An 11,325-nucleotide genomic window follows, 5' to 3' on the forward strand; every position below is an offset into this window, starting at 1 on the left:
AATAGACTACTAGTTCAGAAGATGAACTAGATTATACTGGATGTCTTAAAAAGTATTTACAGTCACAGAAGAGTCGTTGATATGTTTAGTTTAAATGGTTTCTATAAATTTTATATTCTGTTGTTTAGTTACTCGTAATTTTGTAAATTTCGAAAAGCCCTAGCACATGGAAAGAGTTCCTTGCCACAAGAAGCAACCCTTGATATCGTATTTTTGGACGTTTGGTAAAAATAACGATGCTTACCAAGATAGGCAGTGAGGCACCTTAGGTAGGCGCTTAGCGCTGTGCAATCCCTGAATGCCTTAGTATAGTCTAGTGCGTTCTGGCACACCTGGAGAGACCTAAGAGACCTATAAATAAGTACCTATAACCAGCTGCCATCATGAGACCGCGTTGGCTGTTAATATAACTCAACTATCTTATCGAACGATCGCCATCAGTAACTATCTTTAACCTATCTGCCTATTGGCCGACAATGTTAGGAACCAAAATATGATCGAAAGGATACAGAAAGGATGTGCGATTTCTAGCGGAACATCTATTAGTGTTAGGTAAGTAATATTACATTACTCACCGTGTTGGTAAGTTAGTTAAGTACCTCCTATCCTAATGTTTAGTTATCAGTCATTTCCATTTCCACTTTAATAAATGCTTTATTGAGGAATTTAGTAGGTACATAGATAGCAATAAAAAGGTTTATTGCTATCTATGTATTTTTAGATTGATAAAAAATAAGAATGATGTAAGTTATGTTCATTGCTAAACTGTAACTAAATTGACTGGCCATAAAATAAATCTACCTAGAGTTTTATGACCTAGACAATTTTTGGATGTCTAAACCAAACATTAGGATATTGCTGAACGTAGTTTACCTATTGTGTAATCTGTCGAAAGAGAAGTTACTCAATTATTTTTGTGAGAGCGTCAGCATCGTAATGAATGCACCTTGTGCACGTAGGGAACAGTCAACCGCCGCCACCGACCATTAGCCGGCTAATGATGCACCCGCCGAAGTAATTTCAATCTTAAAGCTTTATTAAATAAATGACGGTACACGGAACTATGGTCCCCGGAAAACTTCCGTCAAAATCCTATTAAGATAGGAGTAGATAGGTAACTAGATACATAAGTATCTACATAGGTAGTCACCTACGTGAGACTCTGCTAAGTGTCAACCTAGGTACCTAGACTTACTAAATTATTTATTGATGGGTATTCGGCAGCAAGTGCCGGCACGGCAATAAGTGGACATTAAGAATGAGTAGTAACGTTTATAAAGGCAAGTTCAAATAAATCATAATCGATAATCGGTGATAAGAATCAGTACTGAATCAGTTGAGGGAGGATTCCCCTATTTAAAGCTGCATTTTGCACATTTGATACCAAAAAAATAATCTTACCAAACTTTAATCTTATCAAATCATGCAGCACAACAAACACTTGATAAAATCAATCAACAAAGTTAATAAACAAAGTTCACTGGTTAACCGGATGTCAACGTTTCCCGCCAAAACGGTTCGCGGTTTTCTTGCCGTGTGAAAAGGTAAATAAAAAATGGCGGCCACAGCGCGCGCTCGGTCGAGTGCAACCGCGTACTGCGGCGAGGCGCCGGCCGCGGCCACCGCCGCAACATTTCAAGGGAGAGGAAGAGCCTGCGAGCCAGTTGTTACGCGAGGACAACACCGCATGTCGAATTCTACACGTATTGATGACTAACGGCTTCTACCCACAGAGTGGATTATGACAATAGGTGGGCCAAAATTAGTATGGTGCTGCATCGCCTCTGCTTCTTCTGATTGCTAATTAGGATTGATAATCTTTTCATTGTATGTGCAACGATGTATACGGAGGCGGCTTACCTTCACCTTGAGTTGAAAACTCGTCTTCTTATAAAATGTTGTAAAGGTAACCGCTTACGTTACTTTATTTAATCTGTGATATTATGTAGTTAGCCTTCAATTTTAACATAAGCGAAGATAAAAATGCATTCATATTTTTAGAACTTTGACGCCTTCATTCTACCTATGATACCTATACTTACATTACATCTGTATTTCTAGACTCGATATATTAATTTTGAATTTGAGTTAAGTGTTTGAAATTGATGTGAACCTGCGTACCTTTTCTTTTTATTAGCATGTCGGTGAAAAATACTATAAAGCTCTAGCGAAGGGTTTGACACCGTGGTGAATATTATTATGTATGTAGTAGCGTGTAAGTAGGTAATTCATTCACAAAGTAAAGACCAAAATATTTAGACATTTTGTGCTTATTTATTTCAACATAAAGTTTATATTCACATTAAAATAAAGACGAATTAGACTACAGATTATCAGACAACACTTAGGTAATAATAACATTAATAATAATAATTGATCTTATCTAAATCAATTTCATACAAAAAAGCTCCCGCTTTGGGACAGTTAGGTAGGTTTCTAAACTATTAAAAAGATTTCATGGCTAAATATTGGTTACAAGATCTACAGTTATTAATAAAAGTACTAAAAATATTGGCATTACTATACAAAGATTAGTAACCACGCGATAAATTACTCGGTTAATACAAAATCAAAATACAATTAATTTAAAATGTAAAATTATTAATTAAAGGTTAGACTGTTAATTTAAGGTTAGATTTAAACCATAGGCTAATTTCTGTTTGATAATTATTAATTGTACCTACTCAAATTAGTTAAAGGATCTAATGTCATTTATCTTTCACCCAGTCGTAGGTTGGCTGGAAGAAATTGCTTTTTGGCAATAAGCCCGCCTTTGTATACGTCTTGTGTTTTGATTTGTAACTGTTCTCTTTTATGTTTGCTTGTGTATGTGTACAATAAAGTGTATATAAATAAATAAATAAATTATTATAACAAATGATATGATGCATTCTTGTAGCGATCGGCACAGTGCACAACTCGCGTGTTTAAATTAAACTAAACTAAAAGAACACAAAATAACAAAGCTGACTGACGTTAGTAACTAACGAAAAAGAGAAACCATTATAAACAAAGTAAACCAAACAGGCACAGGAAGCGATAGACATCTTTAGATTAAATCCTAATTAAAATATCATAATTTTGTATACAAAAATATTTCCTCTGCTATATTTACAGTCTTATACACACGTCAAGGTCCAACGTATTGGTTTTAGATAAAATTTTCACCACTAACTCAGTACAAACCACAGTTTTGAAAATAAAATTTACATCTTTTCATTAGTTACAGCCTATTAGACCGTGTTGACAACCTGGTCGAAACACTTGGCGACGAACTGTTCCGTGTCGTCGAGCTTCCTCTCGGGGCGGTGGTGGCGCGTGAGCAGCGCCTGTTGCAGCGCCGCCAGCGCCTCAGCCGTGAAGCGCTTCCCGCGCAGCTGCGTCACCACCTCCGCCTCGCCGTGGAAGCCCGACGCCACCAGCCCCGGCGGGATGCTCAGCGTCACGTCGTCGATCAGACCCTTGTCCACGGTCATGTTGATGATCAGCTCCTGCGTGGCTCCGTACGACCGCGAAGGTGCAAGTAGCTCAGCCGGCACGGGGAACGCTCGGCTCACGGTGAATATCGGCGTCTTGCCGAAACACCAGTCCCAGCTCTGCAGCTCGTTCCTGACTTCCGCTAGACCTGAAATTGCACGAAATATTAGTATTGCGTTCATGGAAATAACTGACGCAGACGATTAGAATCTGCACTAACATTGTAGTAGTCTTAGTTATACAAGTTGTGTTTGAATAACAATTAGGTTTGCTTTCTCGATGGCACGGCGGCAATAAATGCTAATGTTATCAACAGTACAAACAGATAACTGGAGCACTGGATGTCTACATGTCAGGCAAACATAATACAAACAAAACAAACATAAATATACTACATCCACACAGATGGGTTGTGGACATATTACAATGTTCACAACACATATTTAACGGACCTACTTATTTATCTGGCGGCCCAAGAGATTACAGCCACCTATGACTCTTTATCAATTCGGAATAATGTTCGTTTATCTCGGAAATTGGGACCCGTATGCTATAAACAAATAACAGTTGTTGTGACTTTGAACTTTATGCACGTGACTTGAATTTAAGCAGATTGATTATCGAGATGGCATGTGAGCGTTTACCAAATTTGTATAAGAATCCTATTCATAAGACAAGAGAAAAACATACATAATTACAATGCTAACAACAATACGGACACTCGAACCCACTGGTGGGAGTATGAGCCGCAAGAATGCTACAATACAAAACACCACCTTTTAATTCCCACAAAAAACAAAACACAGTCGCCACTCACCAGGGAACCACTGGTCGGTCGGGTTGACGAACTGGAACCCACGTTGCTTCGCGATCTGGTCTTCACCGCCGTCGTCGAGTTGCAGGGCAGGGGTCCTCAAGAACTCGTAGCCGACGGCCGTTTGCAGCCCCTCGACCGTCACTTGGTTGTTGAGGTCCCCGAGGTTGGCCACCGGGGAGCGCGTGGACGCAGTCGCGTTTGTCTGTATACCATGCTGGATAAAATTATACGGCCTTGATTCGAGTGTTTGGGAGGAAGGATAGGGTTGTTAGTGGCACACGGAAGGCGTTAGTTACGGGTTTTAAAACGGTAGTTATGAAGTAGCAATAATGTGTGAGTGTGATATTTTAGTTATAGAAACAGAAACATTAGCATTAGCTTATTATAAGTAGATTGCTATAAAGTACATTCTATTTATGAGCTTGTGAAGTACACAAGAAAAAAGTTAAAATCGTAAATGTATCATAACATATTTTACAATAAAAATTATGTAGAATATTTAAAACACTTCACTATTTAGTTTTCATTTTAAATGCAACACGTTTGAATTAAAAAGTAGTAGTTTAGTGTAGCAACCGAAATATTAACATTTGTAGTAAACAATTGTAATGCACTATCGTACGATATGGCATGCTTTTGTACAGTCACTTGGAAACAATGAATCATAACAACGTTACAATAGTGACCTATGACTGAAACTTAATGAATACCAAATCGATTTAAAAGTTGACATGTGTGTTAGATGAAAAACTAGATTAGTAAGTCAGTTTAAGTAATATTGCACTCAAGTAAAAACATTGATAATGGAATAAAACAACAATGCAACTTTTTTTTGTAAATCGTAAGCACACATAAAATATTATAGTATAGTAAATATTATAGACTTGCAAACTAATTATTTTCGAAAAAACCTATATATAATGAATTTCTGAAAATTGATTGTTGCTTGTTTTTCTTTATAGTAATTAACCAATCAGGGAAAGAGTGAACTCACCTCTCGTTTAGCAAGTGCCTTGCTGAGATCCGCCTTGTTGGCGTTGACTAGAAGGGTGCAGTGATGGTATGCCGTGAGACGACCCAGCTTGGCTGCTGTGCCAGACACCTGCAACATTACATGGTATTAGTTTGTGATCTTCATTACAGCATTATGTAAAAATTGAGAGAGCAGGGGAAATGTAAAATTAAAAACTATTGAAACTAAACTATGAAAAACTATTTTGAATGATGCAGCAGTGTAAGTGAGGTTCATAATAATTTGATTACTGTAATAAGTGTAATATTAAAATTAGAATATTTAGTACACACCTTATATTTGTCCCTCACAAGAAGGTCCTCTCTTTCATTGATGATAGATTTGATGTTGAAGCTCCTGAAGAGAGCTCTCTTCACAAGCTCCAGGTTGTACTTCCTGTTGTACCTCTCCCGAGGAGTGAAGAAAGTGATGTTGAGATTGCCTCGGTCGTGGTACACGGTGCCACCACCGCTGCTACGGCGGGCCAGAGCTATCTCTCTCTCAGCCAGAAGTGGCACATTGGCTTCCATCCAAGGATTCTGGTGCTTGCCAACCACTACACACGGGTCATTCCTCCACACCATCATGACATGGTGGTTGGAGAAGTCCATGTTGCGGTACATCCAGTCCTCCAGCGCCAGGTTGCTGTAGATGTCAGTGGACTGCGACATGAACACAGACTTGGTGACCTCCCCCTCCGCCGGCAGCACACGTGGCTCCTTCTTCTGACTAGACAAGTTCTTGGCTCCGGCAACCAGTGCACGGGAGCTGCTTCTTCTTGTGAGCCCGACAAACACACACGCGCCGCTCACAGCCATTTTCCGCATCATGGTTTGAGCCATTTTAGATTAATTAATGTCCTTGTTATAACAAACGAAAACTTTTCTGTATGAAAGTTTTAAGGCAGTGTTTTAAGCGTAGCTTGATAAATCCTATTTATAATATCTATTGAGAATTAATATACAGTTCGTAATTAGTTATGTGTCTAGTTGGCGGCGCGGGCGCAGGCGCAGGCGTCAGTATCAGCCGAGGAGAGGGAGATGAGGTACTCGTGCAGAGCGATGGTCTGGTGCAGCCACTTCCACGTTTGGTGCAGGCTGTTAATTCGATAACGAATCCCCAAACAGTCTCGACAGTCACTTGGCATTCCTCTTCTTGAATGCAGGATGATCAGAAAAACCACTTCCCTGTAGAAAGAAACACTTGGTCAAACTGACAACACTATGAAACTAGCTTGAGTGTTCACACAAACAGCAGGGAGAGTGAAACACACGCGTCCGGCGACAGAACAGTACGGGAACGCGGAATGATAATTAATGAATTGATTACCTTCCGTCGTCTCATTTTATTCATACTGATAAGCGAGTCGGGTAACTAGTGTGAGGTCGCGCGAGGGCATTCGATGTTCACTTGCAACACAAGAAAACAACTTGATAAGAAGCACGACAGAGCCACGGGCGGGTGCTCAATTTTATCTCAAACTTACACTATTTTATTTTAAAATAAATAGATTACGTTTGGATAGTAACACTTAATTGTGATTCATTGAATAGCGTAAAATATTCATTTTCACTTATGATTTTTCTATGGAAATTTTAGGCGCACGTCGCATTGTTTCTTTAAATTTCAGTTACCTATAAACTGAAAGGGAAGTTTATTATATTTTTGAACTAAAATGATAATATAAGAAAGTGAGGAAAGGAGAGGAGAGGAAAAGAGAAAAGAAAACCCATAATAACCCATGATTTTGACATTCCAACATTCTGTTGTCAAACGTCAGCTGACGGGCCGGCGCAGGCGTTTTCATGGTGTTTGTAACGTACAATGTTTGTTATTATTCTGAGTGCATGGAGCCAGACAAACTTCCTTGCGCTCGCTACCCGTACCACCATAAACTCGTATTACTAAATCCCGTACTGTTCTTTAGCCGTGGGGCGTGGTGGCGTGGTAGCAAAAAACTTATAACCGAGCTTAGTAACCGAGGCTTTTGTGTGACCCTTGTGACGCGCAGGTTTTTGTGATAATGTGGAATGGGGGCAGATGCAAACCTTGCAAACTAGCGGTGCAAAGAGGAAATAAGTAATAATCGAAGTCATTGTACATCGTACATTGTGCTATAATAATACTACATACCTACTAATTTTAGAAAGTCTTCAGGCTAATAATACTTATAATTTCGTCTTTCTAGAAATACCTATAGATTGCCCAAGATTGTGTTCATAACAGCAGGTCTACGGTCTACAGGTACCTAACTACAATTTTCTTGTGAAATTACCGGTTGACAGTTGAATAAACCCCAAACTTGGCAAATTTGAGGAAAATCGTAAAAACAGCTTTCTGAAAGACGTAGGTGCTGTAGTTAACTAGCTATTCTACTTTACAATTTCTTGGGTTGGGGCCTGAGGTTGGGGGCTTGGGGCTGATAAGAATAATGTCAACGGCATTAATGCTCTTACATTATTGGAATCATACTTGAGCAACAGAACTCAACTAGTTGACATAAATGGAGTGCGTTCGGCTGGCTGTCCTGTCAGTATGGGTGTTCCCCAAGGCTCGATTTTAGGACCATTCTTGTTTCTTGTATATGTTAACGATTTACCGTTTTTGGTAGACAAATTATGTGAGATAGTACTGTTTGCTGATGATACTTCACTTATATTTAAGTTGAAGCGACAAGAAGTCAATTTTGACAATGCAAACAGTACTCTTTCCATAGTTGCTAATTGGTTCACTGTAAATAATTTAGCTCTTAACTCCAAGAAAACAGAATGTATTAAATTCACTTTGCCTAATGTAAGACAAGTAGAGACATATTTGACATTGAGTAACGATAAGCTAGAGTTAGTAAATGAAACGGTATTCCTGGGTATTACAATTGACTCAAAGTTGCAATGGGGACCCCATATTGAGAGGATAGCCGGTAGATTGAGTTCTGCAGCTTATGCGGTTAGAACCATTAGACAGTTAACAGATGTAGATACAGCCAGGCTTGTGTATTTTAGTTATTTTCATAGTGTTATGTCTTACGGAATTCTATTGTGGGGACGAGCGGCTGACCTTAATCAAATCTTTGTTCTGCAAAAACGAGCAATTCGAGCCATATATGTATTAGGGTCTAGAATTTCATTAAGAGATACGTTTAAGGAAATAGGTATACTTACTAACTGTTCCATGCCAATATATCTATGAAAATATTATGTATGTTCGTAAAAACTTAAATTCATTTAGTAAAGTAGGAGCCACTCACGGTATTGAGACCAGAAACAAAAATAAGTTGCTTTTCCCCACACTCAGACTTTCGAAAACAAACACATCATTCATGGGAATCATGGGGAACTGTATACGTTTTTATAATAAATTATCAAATGAAGCAATAAACCTTACTGAGCAAAAATTTAAGAATTATGTTAAAGCTACATTATGTAGTAAAGCTTACTATAGTATAAATAATTATTTAAACGACAAAAACGCGTGGTCTTGTCCACCTCAGCTAAGGCTATTGAAAAAATGAAATGGATATAGGTACTTAAGTAAAATTGTAGGTACTAGATATAAGTAAAAATTGTAATAGATTATAAGGAAAAAGTCTTTCGCCATTTCTTTCCTTCTCAATGACGGGGCCTTTGTGAAATGGTGGTAGATGACTATCGACAAATAATTGTAAAATTTTACGTCGATTAAACCATTTGAATTTGAATTTGAATTTTAATAATATTACATCTAACGCCATCTAGTGAAATATTAGAAAAGTTATGATAATTCTATAACCGGTTGGAATTTTATTAGTGACCTCGCAAAGTCAATTAATGTAATGTAACTAAGTACCCGACATACTGTTATACTTACCTTATAGGTTCTCTATCATAATGTTGGTTGAGTGCGGTCCGATGCGAAGGGTGCGGTGCGGACGTTGTTTTTTTGACGGCTCTGACCAACTATGAACCTTCCTAATGCTCGCACCCCACTATAGGCTATTCGTTCTTCAGTATTTGCCAGTTTTAGCCATGTGCGGTTAGTACCTAGGTATATTCGCCAAACTTATTGCCGAATTTGCCTAAAAGTTGCCTATTTGGCAGAATAAAATAAGGGTCACAGGACCATTCCTCATAATAATACATTTTTCAAAATCACTCAGAGTAACTGTGCTGTTGAATTTCTACTCTGTGGGTTTCGTGTGATTTGACACTTGTCACTTGACGTCTAATTTTATTGAATTTCTCGCCTTGTCCTGAAAAACACAAAAAATACTTTCAGATTTTGGGCTCTGAAAGCATATTTTAAGGTGAAGAATGGCTCTCAGATTGACTGCTTCCCTCTGGAACAAAAGTGGTGAGTTTTATTTAAAAAAACCTTTAAATATAAAGAAAATATATTATTTGGTTATGTTTTTATTACATAATCTTCTTTTTTCAGCTCTGCAGAAATGGGCTTACAATCTTGCAGGATTTAATAAATATGGTAAGTATCAAACTATAATAATTCTTTACTTGCACCAAGTTAATCAAGTTTTACTCAAATATTTTCATGACATCACATCATCCAATGGCATGTTGCTAATCTTTAGTTTCAAAGCCTACATTTTGATTTCTTATGGCTACTTTACCTCCTCCACAATCTGTATTATATCTGCCTCTACTAGCTGTTGAAGCAACTGTAAATGCATCATACATCTATTGGAAGCCCTAATTTAAATTTACCCACCCATCTTTGTCCACGTTCAATTTCTTTAATTACTTGTTATTTTTTATGTCCTGTTGTAAGACTCTGGCCATATATTACCACAGAATAACTTCAGAACTTGGAAGTGCATAAATGAACTTTATATGTACAGTGCCACAAACTTATCTGTTCCGGTGACAGCTCACGTAAATGTGTAATATTTATTTATTGTATAAGATTTTAAGTTTGCCAGTAGTGGTAATTCGCTCTTGTGGTTTCAATAAATCCATCTAATCTATATCAATATATAATTTATTAGTGAGTAACGAGATATGGACCAATTTAATTCGTTCTCACCGGAACAGATAAGTTTGTTGCACTATATACAAAAACATAGTTACTGACTACTCTATGCCGAATTTGTGGTCCTCTGCAGTTATATATTATATATTTTTATATTGTCCTTGGGTCTTGAATGTTGTGTAATATCTCGGATCTAACAAGCATGGAGATTTTGCTAAAAGCCTTAGAGTATTGGAGAACTCATATCCTCCAAAGGCCTATTACAAGATTCATCTACAAAGCATCTATAGTCAAGCTAGCTTCAGTCATTGTAATTGATCACTGAGGTTAAGCAACACATGGCATGGTCAGTCATTGGATGGGTGACCAATTTCAAGTGATTATTTTCTGGAAGCTTCTATGCCTCAGACGGCAAGATGTTAAACCATGCATCCCGGCTGCTGCTTTGGGAGCAGTTAAGCCTAGTCAGAGGCCTACAATCAGCTTGAAAACATCTAACAATCTGGTTGCCCACTTACCCAGCAACTCTCTCAGCACAAGCTTGCTTGTGTTGGGGTCCACCAACCCTGACTCCCTGACCCTCGGCACAACAGCCACAAATCACTACAATCCAATTCTGATATTCACACACATTACCCATCATATCACACCTCTTTTCAAATCTTTACCAACCTTTCCAACTAAAAAAAAAACTTTCTTCCCTAGGTCTATGCCGCGACGACCTGCTCCATGAGAACGAGGATGTGAAGGAGGCTCTCCGCCGGCTGCCCGAGCATGTGATCGACGAGCGCAACTTCCGCATCGTGCGCGCCATGCAGCTGTCCCTCCAGAAGACCATCCTGCCCAAGGAGGAGTGGACCAAGCTGGAGGAGGACCAGCTCTACCTGACCCCCATCGTCGAGCAGGTCAAGAAGGAACGCACGGAACGCGAGAACTGGGAGAAGGAGTACTAAACGCAATAGTAATTATTGTTTAAATAATCTGTAATGTACATTAATATTTAATAAATCTAGCCGTTTACGTTAAGATTGTGTTTTGTGTGAGAAGGCCTTGACTA

At 38.5% G+C, this 11,325-nt stretch overlaps 3 protein-coding genes across 4 annotated transcripts; 1 reads left to right on the plus strand and 2 right to left on the minus strand.

Moving 5' to 3' along the window:
* Positions 1-3,222: 3,222 nt before the first annotated feature.
* On the minus strand, positions 3,223-6,148 carry LOC105396817 (lipoyltransferase 1, mitochondrial). Of its 2 annotated transcripts, none has more exons than XM_011568835.3 (4): positions 5,600-6,148; positions 5,289-5,396; positions 4,295-4,496; positions 3,223-3,625 (listed from the first exon to the last, which is right to left on the minus strand). In XM_011568835.3, the coding sequence occupies exons 1-4, from the start codon at positions 6,146-6,148 to the stop codon at positions 3,234-3,236; spliced, it is 1,251 nt and encodes a 416-aa protein (XP_011567137.3). In that variant the 3' UTR covers positions 3,223-3,233. The 2 variants fall into 2 exon arrangements, with proteins under 2 accessions (XP_011567137.3, XP_011567129.3); XM_011568827.3 differs by having other exon boundaries at positions 4,295-4,508.
* Positions 6,149-6,291: 143 nt separating this feature from the next.
* Positions 6,292-6,453, minus strand: LOC105396806. Its single transcript, XM_011568816.3, has one exon. The coding sequence runs from the start codon at positions 6,451-6,453 to the stop codon at positions 6,292-6,294; it is 162 nt and encodes a 53-aa protein (XP_011567118.2).
* A 3,022-nt stretch (positions 6,454-9,475) lies between these two features.
* Positions 9,476-11,294, plus strand: LOC105396796 (cytochrome b-c1 complex subunit 7). The gene is made up of 3 exons (XM_011568807.3): positions 9,476-9,635; positions 9,720-9,764; positions 10,974-11,294. The coding sequence occupies exons 1-3, from the start codon at positions 9,596-9,598 to the stop codon at positions 11,219-11,221; spliced, it is 333 nt and encodes a 110-aa protein (XP_011567109.1). The 5' UTR covers positions 9,476-9,595; the 3' UTR covers positions 11,222-11,294.
* Positions 11,295-11,325: the final 31 nt, after the last annotated feature.

The sequence above is a fragment of the Plutella xylostella genome, chromosome 5 (assembly GCF_932276165.1).
Source record: "Plutella xylostella chromosome 5, ilPluXylo3.1, whole genome shotgun sequence".
In the NCBI taxonomy this organism is placed as follows: Eukaryota; Metazoa; Arthropoda; class Insecta; order Lepidoptera; family Plutellidae; genus Plutella; species Plutella xylostella.